General features: G+C 43.7%; 1 protein-coding gene across 8 annotated transcripts in view; it reads left to right on the forward strand.

Annotated features, from left to right (window-relative positions):
* Window positions 1–17,907, forward strand: part of SASH1 (SAM and SH3 domain containing 1) — a 284,343-nt gene extending 266,436 nt beyond the window's left edge. For all 8 annotated transcript variants that reach the window (XM_055391928.2, XM_063707936.1, XM_063707938.1 and 5 more), the window contains 5 exons: window positions 693–843; window positions 6,259–6,372; window positions 9,510–10,648; window positions 11,845–11,976; window positions 14,140–17,907. In XM_055391928.2, coding sequence (XP_055247903.1) covers window positions 693–843; window positions 6,259–6,372; window positions 9,510–10,648; window positions 11,845–11,976; window positions 14,140–14,403 — 1,800 coding nt within the window. In that variant the 3' untranslated portion in view covers window positions 14,404–17,907. The remainder of the gene's footprint in view (window positions 1–692; window positions 844–6,258; window positions 6,373–9,509; window positions 10,649–11,844; window positions 11,977–14,139) is intronic.
* Window positions 17,908–27,955: the final 10,048 nt, after the last annotated feature.

Genomic DNA, 27,955 nt, shown 5'->3' on the forward strand with positions numbered 1-27,955 from the left:
CATTTTCAGGGTAGGGTTGGGGCTGATCTGTGTGGTCCAATAAGGGCAGCTCGTTACTATGATGAGCATTCATTATTCTACAGAAAGAGTTAGTTACCAGTTTTCCAACACTGCCCTTGACCTCAGCTATGGGTGATAGCGTAAGCCCCGGGGTCAAACCTTGCTGCTGGAAGAGCTGTAGGCAGAAACTCCTGGCACCTTGATCGCAGCTAGCTCCACAGGGGCCACAAGGAAACTCTGCACCCACCTCTCTCCCACCATCACTCCAAGCATCTACTAGCATGAGTCTGCAATGAGAGATTATGTTTCCTCTTGCAAAACTCTTGATCCTGAGGACTTAAAAGCTGGATTTTAATAGCTCTGTAAATGGAGGAGGAGTCTCTTCTGTTGTGGGCTCTGTGGAGGTAAAGGAATTAGCTCTTATCAAGAGTACAATTACAGTGCAAGCCAGCGGAATCCATCACAGCCTGCAATGTACATCTTCCTAACCCATGATTAATAAAACACCCTGCTTGCCTACTAAGCCAGAGGACTGGGATGTACAGGATCCATTGCAAATGATACTTACTAATCTTTTGATTAGCCTGAAAGTGACTATGGGAACAGTGTGTGGGTTGCAGGCTAGTTGTTGGCGGTGTTATCATGTGTCTGGGCTGGCTGACTCCCTTCTGTCTTCCTTCTCCCTCTCACAGGAGCACATGCCCACTTTCCTGTTCAATGGATATGAAGATTTGGACACCTTTAAGCTGCTGGAGGAGGAAGACTTGGATGAGTTAAATATCAGGGACCCGGAACACAGAGCTGTTCTCTTGACAGCAGTGGAGCTGTTACAAGAGTATGACAGTAAGTCCCTGTACGCACAGAGGTGTTCCCTGTGAGGTCTGCCACAGCAGGCCCCACGTACGCTGCCAGTATGTGCTTAGGTCCCTGGAGTCACTTATTCTGTCCTGTTCTTTCCCACGCCAAAGTCAAACAGCACAAAATCATAAATTCCCAGTGCAGACACGGGAACAAAAGAAAACCTCATGTGCCGCCGCCACCTTTCCGGGCATGTTTCTAGGTGATAGTTGAAGAGGATTCTGCACCAAGTGTCTGCAAGAATGGAATTACAGTTTTCCCAAAAAAATGGGTAGGCTCCACTTTCAGTACTTTTGAGAGGTGCAGCCTCCAGCAGGCCACTGGGACAGCTGAGCACAAAAGTGACTGACCAGCTGGGAGGCTTTCGCTCAGCTAAGGCTTGATTACTTCTCAGAGCACACGAGGAGTTGTGTTCTTATTGAATAGACTGGTTAGTGAATAAATGAAATTCATCAGCTTTCGTTAAAGGAGGAGACGTCTCTCCGCAGTGAATATGTAGAGCAGAGAATTCCGTATCGATTGGCTTGCAAATTCCCAACCTAAATGACAGCTTATTTTTACAGCCTGTGAGCAGAATCATCAGTGAGCTCACAGCTTTTATGAAGTCTATTTGAATACACCATACTCTTTGCTCCATTAACTCAGTCTTATCTTGCTCTGTATTCTTCAATCTGCCATCAGAAATATTCCTGAAATCATTCATCTTAAAGGAGTATCCTTTCCAGTTACTGAATTCAAACACGTTTTCCTTCAAGGACTCTGCTTCAGGGATATCAGTAGCTAATAGCATTTCTGTTGCTAAAGGACACACCAAAACCATGGTTAATGGTGGAAAAAAGAATTATACATTACTGAAATGTATCAGGCCTGAGAAACATGGAAGGAAGTGTCATTAGTTGAAATTCCCTTCTGCTAAATAGGCAGTCCCTCTAAATGAACTGGTAAGCTAGAGAAACACACACCATCAGATAGATGTCTGAGCCTAAGATAAACAGGCTGCCTTTAGGGATAGATTTGGAGGCAATTGTGATTCATAGTTAATATCACTTTATAACGAGGTCTTTTAAGTAAGTATTTGATTGCCCAAGAGACACGTTGGGGTCTGTGGCCAGGTTGCGTGTAAAGAGCCTGCACAGTAACTGGTGTAGCCTACCAGCTCAATTAGTATGAATCAGTATTAAAGCATCTATTGTCCTGAACCACATCTGCCCAGAAACAGCTCACTTGCTCTTCCTCAGTCACCAAGAACAGCTGGGGTTTTTTTTCTGTTTTGTTTTGTTTTATTTTGTTTTGTTTTTGAGACAGAATTTCACTCTCGTTGCCCAAGCTGGAGTGCAGTGGTGCGATCTTGGTACACCGCAACCTCCGCCTCCCGGGTTCAAGCAATTCTCCTGCCTCAGCCTCCCGAGTAGCTGGGATTACAGGCATGCACCACTACGCATGGCTAATTTGTGTATTTTTAGTAGAGACGGGGTTTCACCATGATGGCCAAGCTGGCCTCAAACTCCTGACCTCAGGTGATCCGCCCACGTCGGCCTCCCAAAGTGCTGGGATTACAGGTGTGAGCCACTGCATCCAACCAACAGCTGGTTTATGTATACTCTCCATTACATTTCCTTTATCATCCACAGCTTTGGAGGAGAAAAGCTAACTCCTGAGTGTAAGGCAGGAATCTGTGCTTAGACTGTTCCATGCCACATTGGCTGAGACCCATCATTCCTCCTGGGATCACATCCTGAGATTTTTGTACCAAGGAGCATTTTGTAGGAGGGTATCGCTATCCATCAGGTTGCTAACCTGGAAGGTGAAGAAGACCTCTTTGCCTCTTCAGACATTCCATTGTGGATCTATTCTGCTCTGCTGTTTAGAACGTCCCTGATAGATAAAGTTGTACTTCTTTTTATTGGTTCTAAAACAAAGGCTTCAAGGTCCCAGAGGTACCCATTAGTGCCAAGAGTCAGGGTCCAGACTTTTCCTAGCATTATAGGATTTTTACATCCAACACAGTTAAAGTCATCGTGGCTAAGAAGTAGTGCCTCTAACTGATAACTTAGGGAAACATGATAGGTTTCTGTCAAACCAGATTTCCATACACTAGGGAGATGCAGAGGTCTATTGAGATCTTTGAAGATATGTAGGGATCTTGAAAGGTTTCTAGCTTAGCCATAACTGAGAGCAAAAAGTACATTTCCAGCACTACTTGGAAGTCAGACCCGTCCAGCCTCCCTCGAAGCGTGGGAAAATGCCAGCCTTCATATAGGGTTCCATTGGGAAAAGACTCTAATTGTCAGATGGCTATTCCTTACGCCAAGCCCAGACCCACTATCTTAGGTCTGGCAAATGAAAGCCTCTTACAAATTGCTAAAAGAATTTTTACTTGTGGTAAAATACAGATAATCTAAAGTTTACTGTCTTAGCCATTTCTAAGTATAAACAATAACTTGTATAAGAATTCTAATTAGGAATTATTTCAAACATGCAGAAAAGTACAGAGGAAAAGAAAACAAACATATGCATGCACATGCTGAAGTTAATGTTTTGCCATATTTTCTTATTTCTTTTACATTTTAAGAAATATGGTGTAAGCCCACAGAAAGTCCTGCTTTCAAAGAATCCCATTCCCTTCTCTTCTTTCCCAAGGTAACTGCTCCCCAGGCAATGCTATGTGCCTTTGGGTACCGCTACCTTTTGATGTTGGAATATTCATAGGTGTCTTAGCATATTCTCTGTGTGTGTGTGTGTGTGTGTGTGTGTGTGTGGTTGGTGAGGCTGGAGGCAGAGAGAGCTTAGCCCAAGCAGAGTCCCTTCAGGTCAAAGTTCAGGTCATGCTCAAATGGGGTTACAGCCTCACAGCCTAACACTTTGCTGTGATTTGACTGTGAGAATTTTCAGCGTTCTAGCTTATCTTCTTTCTTACCTTTTGTACCTTGGCACCCATGCTGACAAGTGTGGGAAAAGGTCATGATCTTGATTCTGCTCTACAGAGGAGAGGCACCTCACCTCTTTTTCTCTTCTCCCTAATGAAGACAGCGATTCTAGCCCGCTTCCTTACGCCTCATGAGTCTATAAATAATAGAACTGTGTTTTCAGGTGACCCAATGGATCCCCTCCTTCTCCAAAATAATTTCAGGTATTCTGCTGTGTCTGCTGAGGCTGGGGTCCCCAAAGATGCAGGCACAGCACATACTTCCATGCTGCAGTAGGAGCAGGTCTTCTGTGTTACTCCCAGCCAGCACTCTGGAGTCTGTTTTGGCCACTGTGGTGCACTGAACCATGTCACCAGGGACAGAGTACACTGACTCCTCTCCCTGGGTTGTAATGGATAGCACAAAGCCCTCATTTTATAAGTATCATTTTTCTAAATAACATGCTAGGCTAGAACAAAGGCCACTGCAAAGCCACAGGCTCTTCCACACAGTGAGGACACTGCTCTAGAATGTTCCACTTTTAGGTGGTCAGGGGGACAGTATTTGCTCTTGTGCTTCCAATTAGTTAATTTTTCATTAGTCACTTTAAAAGTAGCACTGTTTAATTTGGGATTCTAATTGAGGGACTTACGCTGCCACGATCTCTGCTGTAGTTGGGGCTGTAAAATGCTTTCCCCGTGAGAAATGCAAGCAGGAAGTGGTGGACAGCCGGAGAGATGCCAGAGCCTTCCGCCTCCCCGCATTTTTATTTTGATGACCTGAGAAAAGGCATCACATTTCTGGCTTATTGATTTCTTTTTTTTCTTTGTGTATGTGGTTGGAGTGGGGAAGTTGGTGGGGGATGAAAAGAAAGGAAAATAAAGCCATTCATCATTGCAACTAGCTATTTTGTGTAGAAAATGTTTTCTTGGTTTCTGTTTTATGTGACCAAGCACTTACTTACTCTGCATAATAATGCAAAGATGTTCTGCGTGTAACCTCAGTGTCCCATGTAAGGCTCCATGTGCCCTTTCTACAACATGCTGGGTGATGCTGCTAGGGTGTTGAAGGCCCTCGTGGCTTTCCACGTGATTTCCTTGGGGCAGATTCACTCAACAGAAGCGTCCGATGCTGCTCTTTTTTTTTTTTTTCCCCCCTCCAGCTTTGTTGAGGCACAGTTGACAAATAATGATGCTTCTCTTTAAAAGCCTTCCTCAGAATGAGGTCTTCCTTTTTTTTTCTTTATTTTATTTTATTTTTTATTTATTTCAATAGCTTTGGGGGTATAAGTGGTTTTGGGTTACATGGATGAATTATATAGTGGTGAATTCTGAGATTTTAGTGCACGCATCATCTGAGTAGTATACATTGTACCTAATGTGTAGTTTTTTTATCCCTAGACTCCCCCCACCCTTCCTCTTCTGACTCTCTGAAGTCCATTATATCACTTTGTATGCCTTTATGTGCTTATAGCTTAGCTCCTACTTACAAGTGAGACCGTGTGGATTTTGGTTTTCTACTCCTGTGTTACTTCACTTAGAATAATGGCCTCCAGGTCCATCCAAATTGCTGCAAAGACATTATTTCTTTCCTTTTCATGGCCAAGTAGTAATTCCATGGTGTATAGGTACTGCATTTTCTTTATCCACTCAGAATGAGGACATTCAGTTTTCAGTCATCCATTTATCTATACCAGCAAGCATGTATCTGTTACTCAGCTTCCAAGTTCGAGGGTTTTTCCTAAGCTTTCCCCAGCTTTTACTTATATGCAGGAGACAAAAATGTGCCGGCACAAGACAAAAGGAGAAGCAGAAAAGAAAGAACAACCTCTAACTCATCCCAAACAACAAAAACAAAAGAAGATTTGCCACTGGGCTGTCCTGAGTTTTGGGGTTTGTGCCTCGTCTTGCCAGCCTTACTCTTGCTGAGCCTAATACAAGAGCCCTCAGCGCGTGTTGCTGAGGGCTAAGAGTGCTCCTAAATGCTAATAAAATTTATTTCATTTGACACTTTAATATTAGCTCCCAAATTTGGAAAGTTGGCAACATAACTGTCTTCAAGCACAAGTCTTACAGATCTCCGAAAAACATACGACCCAATCTCACCTTGTGAATGGGGCGTTTATTCTTTCTTTGCTTCTCCTTGATGGTGCCATCACTCAGAAGGGTCTGGGAGCCCCACTGCCAAAACAACACTCTACCTTTCTCCTTTCCTCATAGCCCCAAGGCCAGAGTCAGCTTCTGTTCGCATAACTTAAAAGGTGTCAACATATTCCAACTGTGTGCTCTCTCCAAACTTATCTTCGTGCGATGAATACCTTATTGGAAGAAAAGTTGTGATCACACTAGTTCATTTTCATCTCGTCTATTTTAAGATAAATTGTTCTCTTCCAAAAGCTCAGGGCAGTAACTGAGGATAAAGTCGAGATCTGTTGACTCTGAAACCTCTGCTTTTCACTCACCTTGTTGATTTCGTGCCGTGTTCTCTCCTCTAGGTAACAGCGACCAGTCAGGATCCCAGGAGAAGCTGCTCGTTGACAGCCAGGGCCTGAGTGGATGCTCACCCCGAGACTCAGGATGCTACGAAAGCAGTGAGAACCTGGAAAATGGTAATGTCAGCATGAGTCGCTGGGAACCTGCTTTGACAAGTACTGACTTCAAAGCACAGTTTTCTGCAAAAGGACGATTCTATTCCTATCATGAACTTAGCAATCATCGTTTCCTTTCTCACCTCTACACCATTCTAGTCCAAGTTAGCCTCCCTATCTATTCTCCTGGCTGCTGGGTGAGGTTAATAAATTCCGTGTAAAATACCTGCAGCTGTAAAACCTAAATTGTGTGTCTCCTATGCCCTTTTCTGTATGCAATAAAAACCAACATTTGAGTGTTGGGAGCTATTAGGTCCATAAGGAAAACAGTTTACCAGGTAGACCATCCATCAGGGTCACACCAGCAGCAGTGTCTTAAATGCCTCAGCTGCATGGCCTGAATGTCGAGGCAGTTACTGCAGGAGAGAAGGATTGGATGGCCACATGTCTTGTTTGTGGCCTCTCTGTACAGCCAGTCAGGAAGTAATCAGTATGAAATTTCAGAAAACGTACTTGTCTCAAACAGAAGAGGAGTCTTAAGTGGTATGGGGTCAGGTGGGCTAAACGTTACCATGGATGGCTTTGTGGTTTCCTGTTGTGACCCCCGAATTCCCATTGTAGCAAGATGAGAAACAGTGGTAAGAGGCTCACGCTGCCACAGTGACCTAAATCTCTGTCAAACTCTTGAAGGCCATCATAAAAAATGCCCAGGTTTGATAGCTTTTAGCAGCCATTGGAATCCTATCTAGTAGCCCATGTGTTAAGATATTTACTGAGCACCTACTAAAGCAAACTTTTTTAAAACTGCAGGTTGTACTTTATTAGTGGGTCATGAAAGCAGTTTAGTGGGTCATGGACAGCAGTTTTGTAAGACAAAATAGAATACAAAATATCAGAGAGCATCCCCTAAGATAAAGGTTAGTATTGTTAGCACTGTCACTTGTAATCCTTGTTTCAGTTATGTCTGTGTGTGTGTTTGCGCTTGTGTACATGCATGTGTGTCTCTGTGTACTACATGTTGAATGTAAAATGTATTTCTTACCGGGAATCATGGGAAAAAATAGTTTGAGAGCCACTGTGGGCACCAAAACTAGGGCTAAGGACAGGAAAGTGGGTGTCCAGGATGCAAACCCTAAGCAGGTGCTCACTCTCGGGTACCAGCCCTGCACTCACATGACTCTGGGCATTCACCTCCTTAGAGTTTGTCCTCTGGACACCTTGTTTGCCTCAGTCTAATTCCAATTCTAAGAAGCATCTTGGGGACCTCAGAATTTGAGCCATGACGCCCTGCTATTCAAGGTTTTCTATCAACTTGGGAAGATAGTAGTTCTCCCCAAACTATATATAATATTCAGATAGCCTCGGTCAAGACAGGATGCAAAACCCACCCAGTATCCCAGTACATCCTCAGTTTCAGTAAACATGAGAATCCTTATGTAGCTCATGTAGGTTCTGAAGAATTTTTTTTTCTCTTAATAACCTTTTCATATCCAAAACTTTTCAGGAAATTAATTCCCCCAACTGTTGGTGATTGGTAAGGATCTCACAGATATCACTGGCAGAATTTTTCATGCCCAAATGAATTCAGGTGTACCTGCTGAAGAACTAGATTGCTAGCGAACCATACTTTGAACTCAAAGTAAGTTCAGGGATCTTTCTAATGTAATGCAGAATGCAAAAATGGAACTTATATATATAGTTTTATGTTAGGAGTTAAGGGAAAAGAAAGTCATATTTCTAAATTTATGCTAAAGAGGTTCTAATAATTTTCTATTTCAACCTACTTTTAAAATCTGATGCAATTTTTTTTTCTGAAGAGGTATTTCTTCATTTATCTGTGATGATTTTTCTTTTCTTTTTTTGAGGCGGAGTCTCGCTCTGTCGCCCAGGCTGGAGTGCAGTGGCGCGATCTTGGCTCACTGCAAGGTCCACCTCCCAGGTTCATGCCATTCTCCTGCCTCAGCCTCCCGAGTAGCTGGGACTACAGGCGCCTGCCACCATGCCCGGCTAATTTTTTATATTTTTTAGTAGAGACGGGGTTTCACCATGTTAGCCAGGATGGTCTCGATCTCCTGACCTCGTGATCCACCTGCCTTGGCCTCCTTAAGTTGTGATGATTTTTCTAATAATGAAAAGTAGGACCATGGTCAGTATCTTCAGTAGTAGCACTAGGCTGATGATCTTTATGTAACAACAATAATATCCTACAAATGCATAGCATGTTGGTGTTTATCAGTGTGGAACATACAGGTGGACAGGGTCAAAGCACACAACAAACATGTTATCAACCAAAAATGTAACAAGGGACAGTTAATTGTGTGTGTGTGTGTGTGTGTGTGTGTGTGTGTGCGCGCGCGCGCGCGCGCGCATGTAAGTACTGATGAGAACAAAGCATTCAGCACATTGTCTGGCCCATGAATTGTAAGTTCTTGGCAAAGCTTATCCAACAGCAGCAGTTTAGTATCAATTACCAGTCATCAGATAAGTAGATTATGTCTGGTTGATAGTTCAGTTATCAGTCTGACAGTTGTAACTAGGACTGTTGCTTTGCTGGGACCTAAAACTTTATCAGTATTTTGTAGATTTTCTTTGGCAAAGTACTCACAAAAGTTTACCTGTCTGTGTCCAGGTTGGTTGATTGCCTCTAGGATAAACTTACTAGAAGGAGGGGCTTCAAGGAAGGTGGGATTTGAGTATTCACAGATAACTCTGTAGGGGATACCATTTATAGAACCTGTTGTGAAATTCAGTCCAGCTCTCCTTTTCCATCATGACCTTGAGAAATTGTACTCACCCAACAAATCCCATCAATATGCGGTATGATGATCAGCCTCTTTCCACGTCGATTGCAGTGGGGCACAGACTTAAGCCAAGATTTATTTTACTGCTTGACACAGCGTATTTCTTTCCCATGTAACCCAATTAATTTCAGTCTTCATGATTCCTTTAATAAGACTAAGAATTCTTTCTAAAAATAAAAATGGAACCATAATAACCCTCTATCACCCAATGTCATAAATGGTGATTTTATGTTTTTAGTGTAATTGAACAATAGGATGTGGGTGTTGGAGATTTCAATTATGTTAGCACAACTTTATGCATCCGTTTGATTGATTTGCTTTTAAAATGTGATTGTAAAATATTCCCTTGTCTCACAGGCAAGACTCGGAAAGCTAGCCTCCTATCTGCCAAGTCATCCACCGAGCCCAGCTTGAAGTCTTTTAGCAGAAACCAGTTGGGCAATTACCCAACATTGCCTTTAATGAAATCAGGGGATGCACTGAAGCAGGGACAGGAGGAGGGCAGGCTGGGTGGTGGCCTTGCCCCAGACACGTCCAAGAGCTGTGACCCACCTGGTGTGACTGGTTTGAATAAAAACCGAAGAAGCCTCCCAGTTTCCATCTGCCGGAGCTGTGAGACCCTGGAGGGCCCCCAGACTGTGGACACTTGGCCCCGATCCCATTCCCTGGATGACCTTCAAGCGGAGCCTGGTGCTGAGCAAGACGTGCCTACCGAGGTGACAGAACCGCCCCCTCAGATTGTACCTGAAGTGCCACAGAAGACGACTGCCTCTTCCACGAAGGCCCAGCCCCTGGAGCGAGACTCTGCTGTCGACAATGCATTGCTACTGACCCAAAGCAAGAGATTTTCTGAACCTCAGAAATTGACAACTAAGAAACTGGAGGGCTCAGTCGCAGCCTCTGGTCGCGGCCTGTCACCCCCTCAGTGTTTGCCCAGAAACTATGATGCTCAGCCTCCTGGAGCTAAACACGGTTTAGCAAGGACACCTCTGGAGGGCCACAGAAAAGGACATGAGTTTGAAGGAACACACCATCCCCTGGGCACCAAAGAAGGGGTAGATGCTGAGCAGAGAATGCAGCCCAAAATTCCATCACAGCCTCCACCTGTTCCTGCCAAAAAGAGCAGAGAACGCCTTGCTAACGGACTCCACCCTGTTCCCATGGGCCCCAGTGGGGCCCTCCCCAGTCCCGATGCGCCATGCCTGCCAGTGAAAAGGGGCAGCCCCGCCAGCCCCACCAGCCCTAGCGACTGTCCCCCAGCACTGGCTCCCAGGCCTCTCTCAGGGCAGGCGCCTGGCAGCCCACCAAGCACAAGGCCGCCCCCCTGGCTCTCAGAGCTCCCCGAGAACACAAGCCTCCAGGAGCATGGTGTGAAGCTGGGCCCGGCTTTGACCAGGAAGGTCTCCTGTGCCCGGGGAGTGGATCTAGAAACGCTCACTGAAAACAAGCTGCACGCTGAAGGCATCGATCTCACGGAGGAGCCGTATTCCGATAAGGTATCAAAGGTCCTGGGCCTGCCACGTTCACAGGCCTTTGTTTGTAGAAGTCAGGCAGCCAGGTGAGATGAACCCACATCTGAAGCCAGCCCGGTAGCCAGCCCAGTGGACAGGAAACACCTGAATCCACGTGTCCACACCTTACTTGACATGCATGTGTTCAGATATTGACACCTCCCGATTTCATCTCTCCATAGGTAAACCGAGGTTAAAAATAACCTGCATGAAGACCTCTTAGAGGGATTACTAGGAGCAAATAAAATAAATGTGGACAAAAGAACCCTATTCAGATGTGATAATTGTATTATACAGTTATCTGTATGGGTAATGGGAAAAAGATAATATAAAATCCCCCATTGTACCAAAAACATTTACCTGTATAATGAAAAATTATTTCTCATTCAAAAAAATGAGATCTACCAATACCAAGTGACTCCAAAGACAAAGCAATGCTAACAGATACAGCAGTACTTTACTCCTGGAAATACAGGTCCTATTAGGATGCATTCCTGAGAGTCCTTTATTATAAAATTCTCATGACAATGAATGCCTTAGAATCAGATCCTCCTCCACCTCTCTGACCCTCCTTGATATTTCCTGAGTGAATGTCTTTAAATAAAAGGTAGTGAGAATGACCATACAGTAAATGCTGGCCTAGTGAGCTGGTGGTATCACTTGTAGCAGGTAAAGTGCAAACAGTTGAATATCTGTAAAGCAGAAGTTAGCCCTTCTCTCCTGCAGTTTGGAAGACTCTCTTCAGTAACATTAGAGGAGTTGTATTTTGCAAAATGATCTGATTGAGGCGAAGGCATTGGCCTGAAAAATGTAGAATAATTGTGTTCTGCCTTAACTATGCTTCAGAACATTTTCCTAGAGCTCATCAGTACTTTAAGATAAAGATGTAAAAGTATTCCCTCTAAAGCATTCATCCTGACCAATAAAGAAAATATATTCATTTCAAATTAAAACTTCTGGGTTGGGCGTGGTGGCTTACGCCTGGAATCCCAACACTTTGGGAGGCCAAGGTGAGAAGATCGCTTGAGCCCAGGAGTTTGAGGCTGCAGTGAGCCATGATCACACCACTGCACTCCAGTCTAAGTGACAGTGAGACCCTACGTTATATGTGGTGTTATCTTAGGGAAAGAAAAACAAAATCCTTATGACTCTTGATGTCATATTCCTGTTCTCCCTGGCAGCATGGCCGCTGTGGGATTCCTGAAGCCCTGGTGCAGAGATACGCAGAGGACTTGGATCAGCCCGAGCGGGACGTCGCCGCCAACATGGACCAGATCCGGGTGAAGCAGCTTCGGAAGCAGCACCGCATGGCGGTGAGCAGCCCACAGTTCTCCAGCTTCCTGAGGCACATTTAGTGATCACGCTTAGTGATGAGCATGCTAACAACTGCCAAGCAGGCAAGGGCTTGTGTAGCTATGGAAAGGAGACAGCTGGGGAGAAAGTAATACGTGGTCAGCCTAGAAATGTTTAAAAATACACTTTCAGAAAGAAAAAAAAAATGAAAATGATCCGTAATCCCAACACTGTGAAAAACTTCTTAAAGATCCGTCTAGTGCTGGGTGTGATAGTGCACACCTGTAATCCTAGTTACTTGGGAGGCAGAAGCATGATTGCTTGAGCCCAGAATTTTGATGCCGGCCTGGGCAACATAGTGAGACCCCATCTCTTAAGAAATAAAATAAAATCCGTCTGAATGACACAGTTTCAGTTAGAAGCATAACTTCCAAAGATCTATTGTTCAACATGGTGACTACAGTTAATAACAATGTATACTTGAAAATTGCTAGGACAGCAGATCGTAAGTGTTCTCACCACAAAATATAGTATGTGAGGTAATGCATATGTTAAATAGCTTGATTGAGCCATTCCACAATGTGTACATTTATCAAAACACCACGTTTTACACCATAAATATACACAATTTTTACTTGTCCATTAAAACTCTGTCTAATCATTTCTCTGCACATGCGTAATGTATGCATAAATGTATAGTACCGAAACCTGATTGTTGGCTATTATCAGATCATGAATCTGTTTGTTTCCCTGTTACTTAAAAAAAAAAAAAAAAAAAAAAAATTGATATTATCAATACAGTAGTCTCCCCCTATCCATGAGGGATTATGGTCCAAGACCTCCAAGTGGATCTCTTGAAAGCTTGCTGAGTACCAAACCCTGTATATATTATACACAAATTTCTTTTTACTTCACAATTTCATGGATAGAAGATTCGTTTTCACTGTAGGTCTTAGGAACCTCAGCATACAATTTTTTTTCTTTTCTTATTAAGTCAAGAACTCTCACCTTTTTACTTAAAGGAAGCACTTAAGGGCTTCTCTTTGCCACGTGCGAATGGCCAGCATCGTTACTCTTGCACTTGGGGGCCATTATAAGGTCAAATAAGAGTGACTTGAATGCAAGTACTGCATTACCGCAACAGTTGATCTGATGACTACGGGCTACTAAGTGACTGCGGGGCCGGTGGTGTAGGCAGCGTGGATTTGTTAGACAAAGGGATGATTGTCAGGTGGGACAGAGCTGGGTGGTGTGAGATTTCTTCAGACTACTCAGAATGGCATGCAGTATAAGACTTATGAATTGTTTATTTCTGGAAATTCCCATTTAATATTTTCAGACTGTAGAAAGCAAAACCATAGATAAGAGGGGGTGGCTATTGTATTTCAAAGTATTCTAGTAGGTCAGTGTACTCTAGTAGTGAGTCTCATAGTTAAAACATTTAGATTTTTCTAACCTTTTATTTTAAATAATGTAATGAAGAACATCCTTGTTAATAAATCTTTGTAGACTTTAAAGGTTAATTTCTGAGTATATATTCCTGGAAGATGGTTTGCTTCATCAAAATTGTATAAAATCCCAAAGATTTTCATACTCGTTAGCGAATCACCTTTCTGAAAGGTGCAGGCCCTTTATATACCCAGTAGTCAAGATTAAATGTCCACTTCCCTGTTCCAGCCAACCCTTGATATTATTGTATTTTAAATTCTTCATAACTGTATTGACTAAATATGTAATTTTCTGATTGTTAACATAGATTCAAAATACAGTGGAAAGTCTCCTTTATAAAAACCCTACCCACCGAATGCTACATTTCACACGATCACCCAGATTTAGATTTGTCCCTTCAGACTACCTTAGGGCTCTTGTCAAGAGCATATCCACAGTGAAACAAAATAGCAGAATATGTAAATGCTTATAGTTTGAAGACTCAGACACATAAATGGGATTTGACCTCATTCCAACAACCTTCGAGAACCTCGTGGAACTCTTCCTTAAAGATTTGTTTCATCTTAGAGAAGAATTTTTCCTGCTAGTCTTGATCTCTGACACTCATTGCATTGTCGCTTTCTGATAATAGTCTAGCAATGCAGTATTTCAGTGCTGTTCCTTTTAGACATACGCGAAGTAGTCCTCGATGACACATGGAGCGTTTCTATCATATTCTTTCTTAATTTATCCAGATTCCAAGTGGTGGACTCACGGAAATCTGCCGAAAGCCCGTCTCTCCTGGGTGCATTTCGTCTGTGTCAGATTGGCTCATTTCCATCGGTCTACCCATGTACGCCAGCACCCTCTCCACCGCGGGCTTCAGCACACTGAGCCAAGTGCCTTCTCTGTCTCACACTTGCCTTCAGGAAGCCGGCATCACAGAGGAGAGACACATAAGAAAGCTCCTATCTGCAGCCAGACTCTTCAAACTGCCGCCAGGCCCTGAGGCCATGTAGCCAGGCCCGGAATGGGCCTCTCTGGACAAGAGCCACCCTTTCACTGTGCAGATGATGCTGATGCAATTCCTCCATCTCTGGACGTGCAGACCAGATCCAGAAGAAAGGCCTGGCGTGTGGCCAAACAGCGTGAAACCTTGGCACAGGACTGAGGATCCTCTCCTCCAGAAAAGCCCCCTCGAGGAAATAAATTAGTGCGGTTCTCTTTGACCTCCAAAGACAAGACAAGCACTTATTTTTATTTTCAGAAGACAAAAGAACCACGATGCCAACTGGCTGCGAATGCTCTATCTCCAGTCTGTCTCTGTGTACTGGTAGAGGCTGGGAGGAGTAGGGGGCAGCCTGTTCCATTTCTGATAGTGCCCTTGCTCTTCTGTCTGTCATCTTGCAGGATGCCCAAGGGCCAGATGGGCTTAGCTAGGCCAAAGTAACAGACTCAAGAGTTATTGTACATTACTGACCATGCTCATTTGTTCAAAAGTTAGAACATCTGGCTGCACCAGGAAAAAAAAAAAAAAGTCCTGTTCTTCTTTAGATAAACAAGAGACATTTTCATAATTGCTTTCTAGCAATCAGCTTTTATTTGCCTTAATATAAGCTTTTAAGCAGTTATCTAACTAGTGTCCACAACCCTGTAACCATAGTTCCACATCTTCAGCTTAGGCGGACATCGAACCTCTCTGGGATGTTTCCAGCAAAAGTGAGCTTTTCTAATCGTCTCATTGTAACATGGCTTATTTTGTAGAGGTATTCATCAGCCACACACTTCATGTTGGTTTTTGGTTTTTAAGCTAACTAACTACAAATCTAGTAAAAAGCTATCTGAAATTCACAAATATCGTGTGTGTGTGTGTGCGTGCGTGCGTGCGTGCGCGTGTGTGTCTGTATTCATAGTGACTGCTTTTGGTTTTAACCAGTTTAGTATCGTTACTGTGTGGATCGTCGCGCTGCAGTATTGACTTGGAATCCTGACCATGTCCATCCCAAAATTCAGTCCTCAGTTAACGGATCATGTTTGCAAAAGGTCACTGTGAGGTTGCATATTTCAGAAAGATGTCCTTAATAAGGGAAGTCATGTATAAGATGTTTTCTAAAAGACTTTTCAGTAGTACAACTAATACTATTATCCTTCTTTTTTTATTTAGATAATTCTTTTAATTTAAACAACAAAGGTTCAATATGGAGCTAGACAAATCACATTAGGCTTGTGTTAAGTAAAGTATTTGCTACTTTAAATTGTTTTACAACTGATTTCAGCACATTCTATCCTTTTTTTTTTTTTTTTTTTTTTTGAAATGGAGTTTCGCTCTTGTCACCCAGGCTGGAGTGCAATGGCACGATCTTGGCTCACTGCAACCTCAGTCTCCCAGGTTCCAGTGATTCTCCTGCCTTAGCCTCCCGAGTAGCTGGGATTATAGGCACCCACCACCACGCCCAGCTAATTTTTGTATTATTAGTAGAGATGGAGTTTCACCATGTTGGCCAGGCTGGTCTCAAACTCCTGACCTCAGGTGGTCCACCCGCCTCGGCCTCCCAAAGTGCTGGGATTACAGGTGTGAGCCACCGCACCTGGCCTCTATCCTCTTTTAGTCTAGTGTCTGGTTTTCTAGCAAACAGTAACTTTAAACAAGTAAACTATTGTGATTTCCATTGCTTACAAAATGATTTTCCTTTACATTCTTATCATGAACACTATTTTAAGCATCAAATGCAATCATCTAAAATATAAAGGGCAATCATTTATAATAGAAACACCTTGACCACAAGCCCTTGATTGAAAGTTTTATAATATTTCATCTACTTATTAAAACAAATAATTTCCCTTGGGTTGGAGGGGAAGTGAGTTCATAAATTGGAAAGCCATCTTTAGCATATTGCTCATGTCTGGATCCATGTTTCTGAGGAAAAAAAGACATTCTCAGGTGATGATATATTTTTTTCATGCATTAGTATGCATTTTTAAAAAATAATGCATGTTTCTTTAATAATTAATTTTCATCTTCTATAAGATGCCATGTGAAGAAGTTGTGGAAATGCAGAATAAAAAGCTAAAGCTGCCAGATTTCTATTGAACTCTTAAAAACAGCTCATGTTTGTTTGTCCTCTCGGGTTGTGGCCTAGCCTATTTGCGATGTAATGAAGCTGCAGGGTTCTTGCATAGCTAAAGCGTTCAGTGCATTTCACGTGCTGTGGTGGATATGGGCGCTGTAGACAGGCTTCTTCTCTCCCTGCTCTCAAAATACCTCGGCTTGACATTTGGACAGATCCTGTCATTGTTGAAGCTGAGCAAAAATCCACACAAAAGTTGTGTAAGAGATAACAAAGGAGCGAGAGAAATCTCATGTCAATTTCCAAGTTTTAATTCGTTCTCCATGAAGGATTTTCATTTCAGTGAAAGTCGCAGCAGAAGAGGGAACTTGCTGGAGTTTTTGAGAATGCCAAACCACATTTTTATCACACTTCTTTGGAAATCAATGCCTTTGCATAGAAAATCAAATTCAGGGACCACAAAGAATTTTCAGTGGGAATGTCTAGTCTGAGGGGTCTGAGGTTGTTTTTACTTTATTGTGTTGTTTAAATATTTTAAAAATATCTTTAGTGTTTGGTCTTCTTTTTTTTTCTTTAAACATTTAATTTGGTCTGAGAAAAGCTGAATGTTTGGGTGTGATGTTTGACTGAGGCGGATTGGGGCTGCCTGTGGACATTAGTGAACAGGTGGTAGGCTTCAGCAATATCCAGTTTTAATCAGTTGCATTTGGTACAGAATTTTGAGTAATGGTGAAAATTGTTGTCTTTGAAAAGCACAAAAGAAACCTGGAAAGGCAGTTCGGCTCAGGTAGCTACACATAACATTGTGTATGATTTTCACTTCAAAGCTGTCTGGAAGGAAATGTAGTCAGCTCCAGCTAGTACTATTTATGTACCCAGATAACTAAGATATTGTTTCATGGCCTTGCCTTAGTCAGAGGCCCTTTTCTCTGTCCTGAACCCCCAGGTATGGGTGAAATTGGAAATTACTAATCTATTGGAAATCAGTTCCTGACATAGTAAAGTTTGCTTTCATAACTGCAGCAAAAAAGGTCAACTTGCCAAGTCACTGCTGCCATGTGTGTACTGTATTATTTTCAGAAGAAAATATAATAGTTTGAGTCCAAGTTATCTTGATTTAAAATTGATAGAGAAAAGAAACTGTCGAGCAAGTTATATAACAACTAACAACATTGCACTTTCTGTATATGAAATCAATATTTAAATAACTTATTTTTCTCCATTGCTGTTCTTAAAAACATTGTAAGTAGCTGTAATATACCAGTACCAATATGTTCTTGCAATTGCTTCAGCCCAAGAAAGCTGTGTATTGTTTTAAAAATTGTAAAAATTATTGTGATGATTCATTTAGCATAAAAAGAGGTGGACGGAAGGGTTTTTCCTATGTATCAAAACTTGTCTATAATTATGTCATCTATGTACCTAGAAAAAAGTAAATAAATTTCTTCAGTTGAATATGCCTTTTTTCTTGTTTCTTGGGTATTTTAAAGATGAATGGAGTAGAAATGAAAAGGAATTTATAAAGTGGTCAAATAATGAAATATACTGGGAAAATTGTAGTTGTCTGCAATTCTGCCATCACCAGAACTCACCCTCTGACATCCACCCAGATTCTCTTTGCCACTTTATTGCTTTATTTTCAAATATGCATAATCGAGTCATCTAATGATAGCACCTTAGACCAGCAAGATATTTTTTGGAAGTCATCTTGAGTCTAAGATTATCATTTTCAAATGAAGAATCTGAGTCCACATGGAGGACTGACTTGCTCAATATTATACAGCTAAATGACAACACCACCCATATCTTCTACTGGGAAAGAAAAAACAAGTCTAGGTCTGGATAGCCTAGAAATTAATCAACTTGACAATAATGGGTTTTTAATTTCAGTGTACCACAATTGATACAAAGACACATTTTTAATAGGGAGAAGAGGGTGTTTGTAATAAACTTTGAGAGGTAATGTATGCATTTGAGAAACTATTTAAAAAATTACCATCTTTTCGGAGAAACTCTTCTGTATTTATAAATATAATTGCATATGTATTTCGCCATACAGAAATGAGAGCAGATTTTTCATGCTATTCACCATACTTTTAAATTAATACATCTTGGAGGTCCTCCCATGTCAACATTCTCCCATTTCCTTAAAGGCTGCATAGTATTCTATTATGCAGGTTTAACCAGTACTCTATGAAAGTGCAACCTTCTGCTGTTATAGAAGAAAAAGCTATTGTGGATATCCCTATACCTATATCACTTAGCATGTGGAATTGCTGTATTAAAGTTACGTGTGTGTTTTAAATTTTGATAGAACAAGGTGGGTTTCACTGAAGCTTAATGTTGGTTTTACTTTTTTTTTTCTTTCTTTCTTTGAGGTGGAATGTTGCTTTTGTTGCCCAGGCTGGAGTGCAACGGCATGATCTCAGCTCACTGCAACCTCTACCTCCTGGGTTCAAGCGATTCTCCTGCCTCAGCCTACCGAGTAGCTGGTATTACAGGCATGCACCACCACACCCGGCTAATTTTGTATTTTTAGTAGAGACAGGGTTTCTCCATGTTGGTCAGGCTGGTCTCGAACTCCCGACCTTAGGTGATCTGCCTGCCTTGGCCTCCCAAAGTGCTGGGATTACAGGCGTGAGCCACCGTGCCTGGCCCACTTTTAAATCATCTTACTCCCAACTCCTCCAATCCATTTCGTGAACGGGGATATTTCATGTCTTCTAGGAGTGGGTGTTCTCCTGACTGCTGCATCATTTTAAAGAACTAACCATAAACCTCAAATCTTCCCAATCCCCTGCTAACTCCTAAGATTCAACAGTTCAAAGAAGATGCTCTTTTTCTTATGATTTCTAGGAAACACTTGCCAGAGTCTTGGTGTTTCTTGTAATCTCTCTTCGTATGTAGATACCTATGATGTATTCACTTATAAAGAACATTAATTTGAATAGGGAAAGAAGAAAAGAGAAGGTGGTTGGTTGCCACTGTTCAACCACACAATTCATTTTGGAACCCTTAGAATTGTGACTGTCTTTACTCTTAGCTATGAGGACCCTCTCAGAGCAAACTATGTACATTGTACTTCCTAGAACTTAGAGTGTGTGTGAGTGTGTCTGTGTCTGTGAGAGAGAAAGGGAGGAGGGAGAGAGGAAGAGAAGATGAATGCTCATTCAGGTCTAGGTCTGGACCACTCATCAGAGAACCATGGGAACCATTATTTGGAAATATTCCAATTTCCAATACAGCACCCCTCCAACATGACCTCAGAGAAGAATACTCTGAAAAGGGTATTAGCTGTCACCTTCTGCATACTGTAACAAAAACACCGGAAGACCCTAACCAAACTGAGTTTGAGTTCAATCTGGAAGGATCCCAGGGTACTTGTGTGACGGCCACAGCAGTTAAGACTAATCTGGTTGGATTTTACCACCATCCCCATTCATCCTCAATGGACTTTCCCCAAAACTTGGGTAATGAATATGGTTGGAACCATAAGAGAGATGTGTACAAATGGCTGTGGGAACTAGAGGGAGGATGGATTTGGCCTGGGGAGAGAGAGGGCCAGAGGAGGTGGTTCTATGGATAACAGTGTGCCATGTTCTAAGCATCAGACTTGATTAGAAATACAAACAAATGGAAGAACATTCCATGCTCATGGGTAGGAAGAATCAATATCGTGAAAATGGCCACACTGCTCAAGGTAATTTATAGATTCAATGCCATCCCCATCAAGCTACCAATGACTTTGTTCACAGAATTGGAAAAAACTACTTTCAAGTTCATATGGAACCAAAAAAGAGCCCTCATCACCAAGTCAATTCTAAGCCAAAAGAACAAAGCTGGAGGCATCACACTACCTGACTTCAAACTATACTACAAGGCTACAGTAAACAAAACAGCATGGTACTGGTACCAAAACAGAGATATAGATCAATGGAACAGAACAGAGCCCTCAGAAATAACACTGCATATCTACAACTATCTGATCTTTGACAAACCTGAGAAAAACAAGCAATGGGGAAAGGATTCCCTATTTAATAAATGGTGCTGGGAAAACTGGCTAGCCATATGTAGAAAGCTGAAACTCGATCCCTTCCTTACACCTTATACAAAAATTAATTCAAGATGGATTAAAGACTTAAACGTTAGACCTAAAACCATAAAAACCTAGAAGAAAACCGAGGCATTACCATTCAGGACATAGGCATGGGCAAGGACTTCATGTCTAAAATACCAAAAGCAATGGCAACAAAAGACAAAATTGACAAATGGGATCTAATTAAACTAAAGAGCTTCTGCATGGGAAAAGAAACTACCATCAGAGTGAACAGGCCACCTACAAAATGGGAGAAAATTTTCGCAACCTACTCGTCTGACAAAGGGCTAATATCCAGAATCTACAATGAACTCAAACAAATTGACAAGAAAAAAACAAACAACCCCATCAAAAAGTGGGTGAAGGACATGAACAGACACTTCTCAAAAGAAGACATTTATGCAGCCAAAAAACACATGAAAAAATGCTCACCATCACTGGCCAACAGAGAAATGCAAATCAAAACCACAATGAGATACCATCTCACACCAGTTAGAATGGCAATCATTAAAAAGTCAGGAAACAACAGGTGCTGGAGAGGATGTGGAGAAATAGGAACAATTTTACACTGTTGGTGGGACTGTAAACTGGTTCAACCATTGTGGAAGTCAGTGTGGCAATTCCTCAGGGATCTAGAACTAGAAATACCATTTGACCCAGCCATCCCATTACTGGGTATATACCCAAAGGACTATAAATCATGCTGCTATAAAGACACACGCACACATATGTTTATTGCGGCACTATTCACAATAGCAAAGACTTGGAACCAACCCAAATGTCCAACAATGATAGACTGGATTAAGAAAATGTGGCACATATACACCATGGAATACTATGCAGCCATAAAAAATGATGAGTTCATGTCCTTTGTAGGGACATGGATGAAATTGGAAATCATCATTCTCAGTAAACTATTGCAAGAACAAAAAACCAAACACCGCACATTCTCACTCATAGGTGGGAATTGAACAATGAGAACACATGGACACAGGAAGGAGAACATCACACTCTGGGGACTGTTGTGGGGTGGGGGGAGGGGGGAGGGATAGCATTAGGAGATATACCTAATGCTAGATGATGAGTTAATGGGTGCAGCACACCAGCATGGCACATGTATACACATGTAACTAACCTACACATTGTGCACATGTACCCTAAAACTTAAAGTATAATAATAATAAAAGAAAATAAATAAATAAATAAATAAAAAAGAAATAAAAAAGTCTTGGAAATAACAAGAAAATAATTAAGGGATATCCTCTGTGTCTCCAAACTCCTGATCCACCTGGCCCTCAGCCTGACTGAGTCTCTTCCCACTTCATAGAACAATGGAAATCATCCATTGGGCCTCACTTGCAAACTCCCCAGCATCCTCTTCTCATCTTTCCTCATGGCTCCTACCATGACCAGGGAAGTGTTTCTCCATTCATCTAACCCTACTTGAGCTCAGGATGCTGTCCCAGGACTCCCAGCCCCTCATTCACTCCCTCGCTTCTCTGTACTTTCCCCTGGGCACATGCTTGTGGCAGGTGGTGCTGTGCTCTTCAGGCCAGCCCGTAGTCCTCTATTTTGATATTTGCACTCTCCCTTGGGGAAGACTGCACTCCCACATCTCAAGTTGTTCCTGGCACCACTTTCCTGTCATGTGTCCCCATCCTCCTCCAAGCAGAGCACAACACGTGCCAGGCTAGAACAGTGTTCACCATTCTTTCCTTTGAAAAACTCTCTCTCAAACTCACATTTTCCTTGTCTAGATAATCCAGTCTCCTGCTTTTCACAGCCAAATATCTTGAATTATGTTTCTGTCCATTGTCTCTTCTTCCTTATCCTTCATATATTCCTCAGCCCACTGCTCCCTGGATGCAACTAAGGCCACGGACGGAAGCAACATTGCTAAATCCAGTGCGACCTCCCCGGCTTCCACTTCCTTGTCTTCTCTGCAGCATTGCATGGGGCTGCCCTTTGCTCCCACTTCCCATTCTTGATCTTCCCCGCTCCCCTCTGCCCTCTCCCATCTCAACAGCCACTGCCTCTCAGTACCCTTGGCAGCCTCTTTCTCTGCCCACCCTTTGAATGTTCAGGGGCCTCAGACTTCCATCCCAGGGCCTCTTCTCGCCCTTGGTGATCTCTCTGTGGTTGACTTTTCATCTCCAAGAGTTAGCTTAGAGTAAAAGAAGCAATCCCAGAAATTTGTCACTTAAGAAGAAATGTAGCGCTTCTATCTAAGAGGATGCTGATTACAATGAGAACAACCCTCATGGTAAGATGCTGCCCCAGCTATTTGCTTGTTAGACTACCCATGCATCCTCAAGCACCAGCTCAATTTTGGTCATTGTTGCAATGTCCCTGAGCTGGGTTTAGTATCTGGTCTCTAGAATAATTCCAAAGAAGGAAAATCAGAGGCTGTATTCTGCTGTGCAGGCAACATATTATTCTATAATTTCTGGTATTTGGGACCACCTTCTAGTCTTGGGGAATCAGTTCTATAGTTTCCGTGGCACCCAAAATGTCCTCTAGATCTTTACTTGTCAGTCCGAGTATGCAACACAAATTGTCCTCCAATGGGTAGAAAGCAAGGAAAGCGTGGTGAGAGCAGCTATTTACTGGGCAAATCACTATACTGAGTGCCTGAGGCAGTTTATACACTTCATTCATTCAATGAACACTAAGTGGACATTTATTCTCATCCCTGTTTGACCAGTGTAGAGTCCATGAGCACAGGGACTTTGCTTTGCTTATTTTTTCAATCCCAGTACCCGGTACAGTGCCTGACACATGAGGAGCTGAAAATATAAATATTGAATAACAACGTTCAGAGAAGCTAAGACATTGTTTCAGGCTGACATAGACAGTAAGTAACAGGACTGAGATTTGAGCACAAATCTGCTTGACTCTAGAACCCACGTTCTTTATAGGATGAAAATTATCTCTAGCAACAACTGTCCCCTGAATCTCCTGAACTTTGCACATTCACTTCTCTCTCTTCACAAACAGATGTCTTAAAGTTTATCAACATGTCCCAAATGAAATATCTGGCCCCCCCTGCAGATCTCTGCCCCACCCATGTCAATTTCCTCTCTCAATAACAGCTTCCAGTTACTTCGTTCAGACTTAATCATCCTTTACTTCTTTTTCCTTTCACATTCTGCATTCAACCTGTTGGGAAATCCTGTGGTCTCTGCTTTCAAAGTCTCTCCAGAATCTGACTATTCCTCACCGTCTCCACTACTACCAAACCAGCCCAAGCCACAGCCACCACCCTCGCCTCGATGCTCACTGTGGTTTCCTGCTTTTCCTGCCCCCATCTCCGCCCACCCTTGTGATCTACAGTAGCTCATACAGTAGCCTGGGTGACCTTGTTAAGGGCTGAACACTTGAATCTCCCCCAAATTCGTATGTTGAAGCCCCAACCTCCAGTGTGATGGTATTTGGAGGTGGGGCCTGTGGGAGATTATTAGATTTGGATGAGGTCACACAGGCGGAGCTGCATGATGGGATTAGTGCCCTTATGGGAAGAGGAAGAAGACACCAGGCATTACTTTCTCTCTCTACCATGTGAAGACACAGTGGGCAGGTGGCCAGCCGTGTGCAAGCCAGAAAGAGGACCCTCACTGGACTTTCTTTTTTTTTTAAGTTGTTGTTTTTGAAATGGAGGCCTTTTTGATTTTTTTTTTTTCTGAGATGGAGTCTCGCTCTGTCGCCAGGCTAGAGTGCAATGGCGTGATCTCGGCACACTGCAACTTCCACCTCCTGGGTTCAAGTGATTTTCCTGCCTCAGCCTCCCGAGTAGCTGGGACTACAGGCACGTGCCACCACACCCAGCTAATTTTTGTATTTTTAGTAGAGATGGGGTTTCACTATATTGGCCAGGCTGGTCTCGAACTCCTGACCTAGTGATCCACCTGCCTCAGCCTCCCAAAGTGCTGGGGTTACAGGCGTGAGTCACAGCGCCCAGCCTCCTCACCGGACTTTCTTGGACTTTCTAGCCTCCAGAGCTGTGAGAAAATGTTTGCTGTGTAAGTTACCCAGTCTATGGCATTTTGTTATGTATGGCAGCCCGAGCAGGCTAAGACAGACCTGTGAAAACATCAGGCAGATCGTGCCACTCCTCTGCTCAAAACCTCCAATGGCCCCGTTTCTTTCAGAGTCAAGGGCAAATCCTTTGCGGTGGCCCAGCAGGTTCTGTGTAACCATCTCTTGTGACCTCCTAGCCTCCCCAGCCATCGCTACTCTTCAGCCACTCTGATTCAGCCACACAGGCTTTCTCCTTGGTCCGCAAGTTTATCGGACCGCTCTCACCTCGGGCCTCTGCAGGCTTCCTTCCGCCTGGAAGGCTCTTCTTCAGAAAGACCCTATGGTTTTCTCATGCCCTTCTACAGGTCTTTGCTCAAAGGACACTTTTCAGAGTCCCGGCCTGATTCCGTCATCTGAAACTGCCTCTCCCTCAGCCTTTCCCTGGGCGACCACTCTCAAGTCCCACACCTGTGCCAGTTTCCACCTGGCGTTCATTCTCACCTTCTAACACACTGTGTCATCTTTAGGTTTATTGCTTAGTACCTTTCTCCCTTGCTACAATTTAACATCCAGGAACGCACAGGTTTGCTCCCTGGTGAACCTGAACCCTCTCCACTTGACACATGGTATTTGCTGAATGAATGACTATCCCAGAATGACTAGCCCTTGGATCCTACATGCAAACGCTGAAGAGGCTCTATTTTAATCCTCTTCTTTCCTAGGTTAGGAGACGGAGACCCAGAGGGGTGACACGAGGGGCTGAGGTCCATACGCGGATGGCTAGTGACAGGGTAAATAGACAAAGAGGCGGCTCCTCTCTGCGTATCCAAGGCTTAAATTTGACCCACAGATTATTACCTTAAACCTGCTGGAGTGACCAGTTCTCAGGACTGGAAGTTGTGGAAATGACTATCAAGGGTGGTTTTGCGCACGTGTAGCTCATCACCGAAATCCACACGGAGTTTCCCTACTTTTAATGTCGGGTCACCTTCACATGTGCAGGTGCTAAATGTATCCATCCTCACATTGGGCACTACCAGGAATAGAAACATCTAATTTATTGTCTGTGGAAAATACAAAAATTCTTTCATAAAAAAAGAGAAAAACATGCAATTTTGGATTTCTTATGGATTTCCAAGTCAAAAAGCAGTGGCTTAGAAAGAAATCAGGGCCCAGAGCCGGTTTCAGGTTTCGGCCTCCGTCTTGCCGAGCGAGCCGCTGCTGCAGTGCGTGGCCGCCAGAGGGCACTGCTTCGCCAGGCTGGAGGCCGAGCCAGCTCGCCGGGAGGCGCTGGTGGGAGGCGCGGGAGCCCCCGGGAGGAGCGCGTCCACGCCGCGCGGTGCGGAGCCGAGCCGCAGCCCCGAAACCGAGTGCGGCGGCAGCAGGGCCGGCAGGACCGCCACGACTCACCAAGTGAGCAGCGAGACCTGGAGTCCTGTAACCAAAACACCTATTAAAACTCCCAGGAAAGCATTGATGGGTGACCGATGGAACTCCTGGCTGCTTTCATGACCGGAGCTGGGCGGCCGCCTCGGTGTCCTGCACCTGCTGGGGTGCAGCGTCCACGTGTCTGTGTGTGCGCAGGCGCCCTCTTGCCTACTGCGGGAGCAAGCTGGGGGAAGCCGGATTAGGTCACTCCAAGGCCCTAAACTTTAGATGTCAAGCAATGGTGAGGGAACACCAGCCGCATTTTTTGTCTGAACATTTATTTGCTCATGGCCCAGAATAGCCTAGCAGTATAAGAGCAGCTGCCATCACTCAGTCCTGATGTGTAGTGAACGTACACACTCCTGAGAGCAGTTACCCTTCACAGGATGCCTGTGCACCGAACACCGAGATCCCCACTTTATAGCTGAAGGAACTGCAGCCACGAAGGTCGCAGGGAGAAGAGATGAGATTTGACCTTGTGTCATTTTATTCTGATGCCCTTTGGCTTAACAACTACTGAATAACTCCCTGGTTCTCAACAGAGCCCGTGAGAGATGTATAATTCGAGATTTTTTGCATGGAATTGGCTTAATTGCGAGGTGTGACGAGGCAAGTCTGAAATCCATAGGGCAGGTTGATCATCAGGAAGGACAGGCTGGAACTCACAGACACCAGCTGACGCTGCTGTCCACCATGACATTTCTTCTTCATCAAGGACGCCTCAGCTTTGCTTCTAAGGCCTTCTGATGCATTGAATCAGGCCCATCTGGATTGTCTAGGACAGGGGTCCCCAGCCCCTGGGCCACAGACTGGTACCAGTCCATGGCCTGTTAGGATCTGATTGCCTGTGAGATCAGTGGCATTGGATTCTCACAGGAGTGCAAACCCTACTGTGAACTACACATGCAAGGGATCTAGGCTTCAGGCTCCTTATGAGAATCTAATGCCTGATGATCTGTCGCTGCCTCCCATCACCCCCAGAAGGGACCATCTAGTTGCAGGAAGACAAGCTCAGGGCTCCCACTGATTCTACATTATGGTGAGTATTTAATAATAATAGAAAGAAAGATGCACAATAAATGAAACATGCTTGAATCATCCTGAAACCATCCCCTTGCACCCTGCCCCATCTATGGAAAAATTTTCTTGCATGGAACTGGTGACCAGTGACAAAACGGTTGGGGACTGCTGGTCTAGGATACTCTCCCTTAGTTAAAGTCAACTGATTTGGGGCTTTAATTTCATCTACAAAATTCCTTCATAGAAACACCTAAGTTTGTGCTTCATTGAATAACTGGGGAGAGTAGAACACCATTATACCTGGGAAGCTTTGCAAAGGAGGCTGCCTGGGACCTACTGCAGACCAATTGAATCTGAACTTCAGGGAATGAAGTCTGGACATTCATGAGTTTTTGCAAGTTCCACAGGTTATTCTGATGCATAGTAAGGGTTAAAAACTATGAGTATCTTCAGTGAAGGAGTTCCTGGGGCCTTGAAATTTACATTGAGCCACCAGCACTTGGTCCACTGTGCTGGGATCACAGGAGAAAAGACAGCGCCCAGCCTGGAGGTGGTGTGCTCTGGAGTTGTGCTTGCTCTGTGACCCCAGGCAGGTCCTTTCACTGCTCAGCCTCATTGTCATTATTTGTGCACATAGCAGGTGCCAGGAAAAGACCTGCCTGCCCCACTGACCTTTCTCCGAAAACCACCCCTCTGCTGTCTGATGGCAGAATCTCTGCTTTGTTTGGCCTCATTATTTCCAGTCCCAGGACATGAATCGTAATTGGCTCAAACCAGTGGCAGCTGTGTCAGCCCCCCCCTCCCAAGCCCCCTTTGCCAGCTTCCCTTGCAGCCAGTAGTGGCCACAGGACCCAATTGTATCCAATAAGGCACAGGCGGAGGGTGATATTTTCCTCACTCATAGAAGACTCTCCTGCCACCTCCCAGGCAACAGTAAAGATG

Source organism: Gorilla gorilla, chromosome 5 (assembly GCF_029281585.2).
Source record: "Gorilla gorilla gorilla isolate KB3781 chromosome 5, NHGRI_mGorGor1-v2.1_pri, whole genome shotgun sequence".
Lineage (NCBI taxonomy): Eukaryota > Metazoa > Chordata > Mammalia > Primates > Hominidae > Gorilla > Gorilla gorilla.